At 52.8% G+C, this 6,714-nt stretch overlaps 1 protein-coding gene across 1 annotated transcript; it reads left to right on the top strand.

The window, feature by feature from the left end:
- Positions 1 to 4,844: 4,844 nt before the first annotated feature.
- On the top strand, positions 4,845 to 5,777 carry LOC308050581 (olfactory receptor 14A16-like; the record flags this gene model as incomplete). The annotated part of the gene is made up of 1 exon (XM_080360744.1): positions 4,845 to 5,777. One exon carries the CDS (start codon positions 4,845 to 4,847, stop codon positions 5,775 to 5,777), a length of 933 nt encoding a protein of 310 aa, XP_080216870.1.
- Positions 5,778 to 6,714: the final 937 nt, after the last annotated feature.

Raw genomic sequence — 6,714 nt, 5'->3', positions numbered from 1 at the left:
CCTAGGGCCACCGCAAGCCAGGTTGCCTCATGTTAGACCTCTAATGTCCTATCCCTGGAAACTTTAGGCCACTCAGATCAAGATGTCCCATCTCTTCTTCCAAGATGTCCCATCCCTGGACACTTTGGGCCAAGAAGATGTAGAATTTCCCATCTCTGGAAACTTTGGGCCACCAATACCTAAAATATTCTATCCCTGGACCCCTTAGACCACCAAGACTTAAGAGGTCATTAGGGGCAGTCACATGGCTTCACCAAGGGGAAGTCGTGCTTGACCAACCTCATTGACTTTTATGAAGACATAACGAGGTGGATACATGATGACAAAATAGTGGATGTGGTCTACCTTGACTTCAGTAAAGCCTTTGACACAGTCTCCCACAGCATCCTTGCTGCCAAAATCAGGAAGTGTGGACTGAATGAGCGGGTAGTGAGGTGACTGCAAACTGGTGAAGGGAAGAAGCCAGAGGGTTGTGGTCAATGGGGCTGAGTCCAGTTGGAGGCCTGTATCCAGTGCAGTGCCTCAGGGGGCAGTGCTGGGGCCAGTACTGTTCAATAAATTCATCAGTGACTTGGATGAGGAAATAGAGTGACTGTCAGCAAGTTTGCTGAACACAACAAGCTGGAAGGAGTGGCTGACACTGGAAGCTGTGCTGCCATCAGAGACCTGGACAGGCTCGAGAGCTGGGAGGGGAAAATGTAATGAAAAATAAGAAGGGCAAGTGTAGAGTCTTGATCTGGGCAGGAACAACCCCAGGTTCCAGTGTGAGCTGGGAAATGAGCTGTTAGAGAGCAGCGTAGGGGAAAGGGAGCTGGGGGTCCTGGGGACAGCAGGGTGACCATGAGCCAGCACTGGGCCCTTGTGGCCAGGAAGGCCAATGGTACCTGGGGTGGGTTAGAAGGGGGTGGTCAGTAGGTCAGAGAGGTTCTCCTGCCCCTCTGCTCTGCCCTGGGGAGACCACACATGGAATATTGTGTCCAGTTGTGGCCCCTCAGTTCCAACAGGACAGGGAACTGCTGGAGAGAGTCCAGCGTAGGGCAACAAAGATAATGGAGTGGAGCATCTCCCGTGTAAGGAAAGGCTGAGGGAGCTGGAGATCTTTTGTTTGGCGGAGACTGAGGGTTAACCTCATTAATGTTTATCAATATGTAAATGGTGATTGTCACAAGGATGGAGCCAGGCTCTTCTGACAACCAATGATAGGACAAGGGGTAATAGGTTCAAATTGGAACTCAAGAGGTTCCACTTAAATTTGAGAAGAAACATCTTCCCAGTGAGGGTGGCAGAGCCTGGCCCAGGCTGCCCAGGGGGTTGTGGAGTCTCCTTCTCTGCAGACATTCAAACCTGCCTGGACACCTTCCTGTGTAACCTCATCTGGGTGTTCCTTCTCTGGCGGGGGAATTATAATGGATGACCTTTCGAGGTCCCTTCCAATCCCTGACATTCTCGGATTCTGTGATTCTGTTATGGGGCCCTTGAATTGCCTTACAGGTCCAGACTGAGTTTTGGTCCTGCTGTCCCAGCTCCTGGGATGCTGCCCCTGCTGTCCCATAGACTGGAGAGGATTGTGTTAGTTCCAGTGACCCCTGATTTGATCCCCATCCACTGCTCCTTGTTCTGCCTCCAGCCACAGAGGCCTGGGAGACCTTACTGATGAAGATTGAGGACAAGAGATACAGAGAATATCAGTAGCTTCACATATTAAATTCATCAGTGTCCACACAGTGTCTTTGTTTCTCCTTTAGCTGTTCCTGCAGTAGTAACAGCTCATTATGGACCCTTGAATTGCCTTCCAGGTCTGGACTGAGTTCTGATCTGGACTGCTGCTGTGCTTGGAGGCTGCTTTCCTTGAGACCAGATGAACTCACTCCTGTCACCCTGCCTGGCAGTTCATTCCATCCGTGTCACAGCTCTGTCTGCAGCACTGACAGCTCCAGCTCCCCAGTCAGGTCCCTGGCTGAGGACATGGCCTCACATCTGGGCTGAGCCACCCCAGCTGTGGCACCAGCCCAGCTCTGACCTGCACAAGAAACCTGGTACCAAGTGTCCAAGAGCCCATGTGTGCAAAGGCTTTGAATCAGAGCACAGACATGACATGGCCAAAGACTGATGAATGTCTCTCTAGACCTAGGAGTGTAAAACCAGAACAAAATGCTTGAATTCCTTTAACTGAAGATATTCCTTCCCTAGCCTGGAGTGATTAGATGCTTTGCTGTAACATTCCTGGTGTCCTGTCTAATGATGGGAAAAGATGATTCTCATACCGATTCATTTTTTAGAATGAAAAATACAATGCTGGAAAGAAGTGTCTCTTCAGAGGAGAGAGAATCAACATCACTGATGACTTCAACTTCAAAGCTGTGGCCCTGGAGCCCCAGGGACACCTGGAGGAGCTCAGAGGGGACAGAGAAAGGGACATCATGGGCTGCTCCTGTGCTGCTGAGCTGGGCTGGGCTCCTGGGACACAGGGAGCTCATGGCAGCGGCAGCGCTGCAGAGAGACAGCTCTGCCCAGGAGCAGCTCCTCTGCACACGCAGCAGGGCTGAGGGCTCTGCCTGCAGCACCGAGGCCACAGGAGCCAGGCACAGAGAGGGAAATGCAGTCTGGGCTGGGAGGATGCTGAGAGGTCACTGGAAATGAAATCCTCTCAGATATGAAGCCTGTGGCTGCAGGGCATTACATCTGCAAATCATGGTAGGATCTCAGTAAGCTGTCACATTGCAGAGCCTGCGAGAGATGTAAGTACAGCTCTCAGAGGTTCTTTGATCAGAGGGGAGGATGTGCTGCAGAGCAGGGATAGCCTTCTGCACTGTCAGTGACAAGCCGTGAATGCTGCGTTCTCCCCAGGGTGGCTGTGGGGTGTAAATGTCAATGTGCAGGCAGGGGTGCCCAGGGCTGTCCTGCAGAGCAGGGTCCCTGCACCCCAGGGCTCTGCCGGGCAGGGACTCTGCCGCCTGCCAGGGTCAGCGCTCAGCCTGCCCGGGAGATTCCAGCAACACTGAGGGGAGAAGATGTGGTGGAAGGAGCAAACCCTATTGGGCAGGAAAGGTCCTTCTTCTGTGGAGAGGGTGCTGTGTGGGTCAGGGCTTCTCACACATCCACACATCCAGATCACACCCAGGATTTTTCCAAGGGGATGCCTCAACAAGAAGATCAATGCAAGGATTAGCAGACAGATAAGGAGCTTTGCTGAGTCTGTCTCTTTAGTTTCCTCTCCCAAGGGGTGGGGGGTGCAGGAAAGGATAAAATGAAAATGAGCTCTCATGCTGAAACAAGTCACTGAGACTCCTGAACTGCAACCCTGAGTGATCAGCACATCTGCCAGAAGGCTCATGACATTCCTTCCCCACCCCTCTGCCTGTGCACAGCAGGGTCCCCTGTGCTGGACCCATCAGCCTTAGTCTGATCTGTCCTGTTTTCCAGCCTGCAGACAGGAAGATGCCCCCAGGCAGTGCCTGTGAACAGGCAGGATCTGTAGGGCCAGGGGGAGGGCACAGAGGGTGGGATGGTCTGTGAGCACTGACAGGGAACAGACATGGACAGGGAAACACCTCCCAGGGGAGAATCTCCAGGCAGCAGGGAAATGATCAGAAATGAGAGGAAACCAAACCCGGAATTGTTATGGGAGGGAGAAGAGAGAAAAGTCCCTGTGACCCCCTGCAGGTCAGATCCCTCCTGTGAGCAGCCCCCTGGCCTCCTGTCCCACCCAGCAAAGCCTCTGCCCTCAGGGCCGGGGGCTCCAAGGCATGAAGCAGCTCCTGTGCAGCCAGAGCTGCAGTTCCTCTGCAGAGCACAGGGGCTGAGAGCAGCTGCCCGGCACTGTTGGTGTCTGGGAGGTGGCTGCACAGCTGGGGAAGGGGGACGCTGTCTGAGTGCCCGGCTGCCTCTGCCCTGGCCTCTCTCACCCCCACCCTCAGCGCATTTTCCTTCTTGCTCCCCTGCTCTGGGTCACTGCTCTTGGGATCTTGTTCTTGCTGTCAGGTCTCTGGGGATGGCAGTTTCAGCTACAGAGTCACAGGCTGATCTTGTGGGTCCTTTCCTGCAGGTGTGTCCATGGGCACACGTGTCCCAGCTTTGCTCTGACCTGTGGGCTGTGGGCAATGCAGTCTGTGGGGCTGGGGAATGAGCCGTGTGTGTCCTGGGCTAAACGATGTGTGCTGAGACCTTAGGGAAGGGTGAGACCTGTCATGGTCTGAGGTGGATCCCTCTGCTCTCAGCAGTACCTGGTGGCTTTTCAGGGTAACATGGGAGTGTGATCAGCCCCCACCTCAGAAAGGTGCCAGCCCAGGGCAGCTGGAGCAGGACAGAGGGGCAGAGCAGCTGCCCTCACTCTGCACTGACCCACAGGCATCCTCTTGCCTTGCAGGACTCGCTCTGTTCTCCCTGAGTGTAGCAGAAATGCTGAGGGTTTCTGATATCCAAGGACACTGGCCAGCAGAAATGGTGGGGAAGCTGTTAAAAAAACCCTGGGAGTTTTAAAAATGCCTTTACAATTGTTTTTCTTTGTCACTGAGAGTGTTGACAGTCCAGACTGTATTAGCAGTGATTTCATATGAAAAACTGAACCTCAGAACTGTCCCCTGCCCAAGCCCAGTTCTGCAGAGCTGGGCTGACTTACTAAGAGTCCACGGGCAAATAAACTTTTCTCTTGGTTTCTCTCTCAGCCAGCACCAAGCAGGGCTTCAGCCAGTGCTGAAGAAAGGTCTTGTAGAAAAAGAAAAGCTTGTCTGTGCGTCACAGGGGAGGGTTTGTGGGACATGTCTTTGTTTTTTGTCAGAGAAATCTCCACTAAATTGTTACTGACTTTTTCTCCTAAAAGAGCACCAAGTGCCCAGAGGCAGCAAATGTCCAACAGCAGCTTCATCACCCAATTCCTCCTCCTGCTGTTCACAGACACACGGGAGCTGCAGCTCTTGCACTTCTGGCTCTTCCTGGGCATCTACCTGGCTGCGCTCCTGGGCAACGGCCTCATCATCACCACCATAGCCTGGGACCAGCACCTGCACACCCCCATGTACTTCTTCCTGCTCAACCTCGCCCTCCTTGACCTGGGCTCCATCTCCACTATTGTCCCCAAGTCCATGGCCAATTCTCTCTGGGATTCCAGGGCCATCTCATACTTGGTATGTGCGACACAGCTCTTTTTATTTCTCTTCTTCATCACAGCAGAGTTTTATCTCCTCACAGTCATGTCCTATGACCGCTACATTGCCATCTGCAAACCCCTGCACTACGGGACCCTCCTGGGCAGCAGAGCTTGTGTCCACATGGCAGCAGCTGCCTGGGCCGCTGGGTTTCTCAATGCTCTGCTGCTCACAGCCAATACATTTTCACTGCCCCTGTGCAAGGGCAATGCCCTGGGCCAGTTCTTCTGTGAAATCCCCCACATCCTCAAGCTCTCCTGCTCGGGCATCTACCTCAGGGAACTTGGGCTTCTTGTGGTCGGTGTCTGTTTAGCATTTGGCTGTTTTGTGTTCATTGTGGTGTCCTATGTGCAGATCTTCAGGGCCGTGCTGAGGATCCCCTCTGAGCAGGGACGGCACAAAGCCTTTTCCACCTGCCTCCCTCACCTGGCCGTGGTCTCCCTGTTCATCAGCACTGGCGTCTTTGCCCACCTGAAGCCCCCCTCCATTTCTTCTCCATCCCTGGACCTGGTGGTGTCTGTTCTGTACTCAGTGGTTCCTCCAGCAGTGAACCCCCTCATCTACAGCATGAGGAACCAGGAGCTCAAGAATGCCCTGTGCAAACACATATCTTATTGTTTTGTAAAGCAATAAACCGCCCATCTGCTTCTACATAGGTGTTTTAATGTAGCTAATTACAGGTGCAGCCTGTCATCTGGATTTTTTGTTGTTATTAGTTGTTTTCTTATTGTGATAATGTTGTCATCCCTTTTCTAATTCATTATTGGCTTTTCTTTTATAACTGTTGGTAGTGTAAATAATGAGTCGTGCTCTTCTTGTCTCTAAACACAATAAAGGGCTCTTTAGTGACTTCTTTTTCACTATTTCCTTCCTGCAAGCCCTTTTTAGAGCTGCAGGGATGGTTCCTGTGTTCATGGAAGGAGGGGAAAAGAGTCCATAATGGCAGCCCTGCCAGGGAGCAGCAGCGCTTGTTCTTCCAGAGCTGTTCTGGTTCCACTCCACACTCTCCTTCTCATCCCTGGTGTTGGTGCAAGGCCTGAGTGCTCTGGCAACTTGGTCACCGTCCTGCTGTGTGTCAGTCTTGTGGGTGCAGGCAGAGACAGGCAATGGGCACTGCTGTGACAGAGCTGGCCCCAAAACAGCCTTTCCAGATAGAAAGCTGATCTCCTCAGGGCAATACATGATGATTTATATATTCAAGTATATGCTTACAATAGTGTCCCACAGATTCAACACCATTGTACAGCTGAACAGTGTGTGTGTGCAGGGCTGGCACACAGCAGTGTCCTCTCACAGCCAGGCTCCTGCCAGAGACCTGCAGGACCAGCAGAGCAGGGCTGGGCTGTGCCCCTGTGCACTGGACACCACTTTGGTAGGAGCCCCAGGTCAATCACCATGGACTGGCCACTCACAACCACCATTTCCAGCACTGGCCTCTCACCCACAGAGGTTGTTCTTCCCTCCACAGAGGGACACTGAATGAGTAGTTCAGCAGTCCATGTTTGCTTTATACAGGTGTTGAGGTTTGGATTGCGGGATGGCAACCGTGGCAGATGTGGGTGTTAGTCCC

Source organism: Nesoenas mayeri (genome assembly GCF_963082525.1).
Source record: "Nesoenas mayeri genome assembly, chromosome: 29".
NCBI lineage: Eukaryota > Metazoa > Chordata > Aves > Columbiformes > Columbidae > Nesoenas > Nesoenas mayeri.
This window is presented reverse-complemented; position numbering and strand designations above follow the sequence as displayed.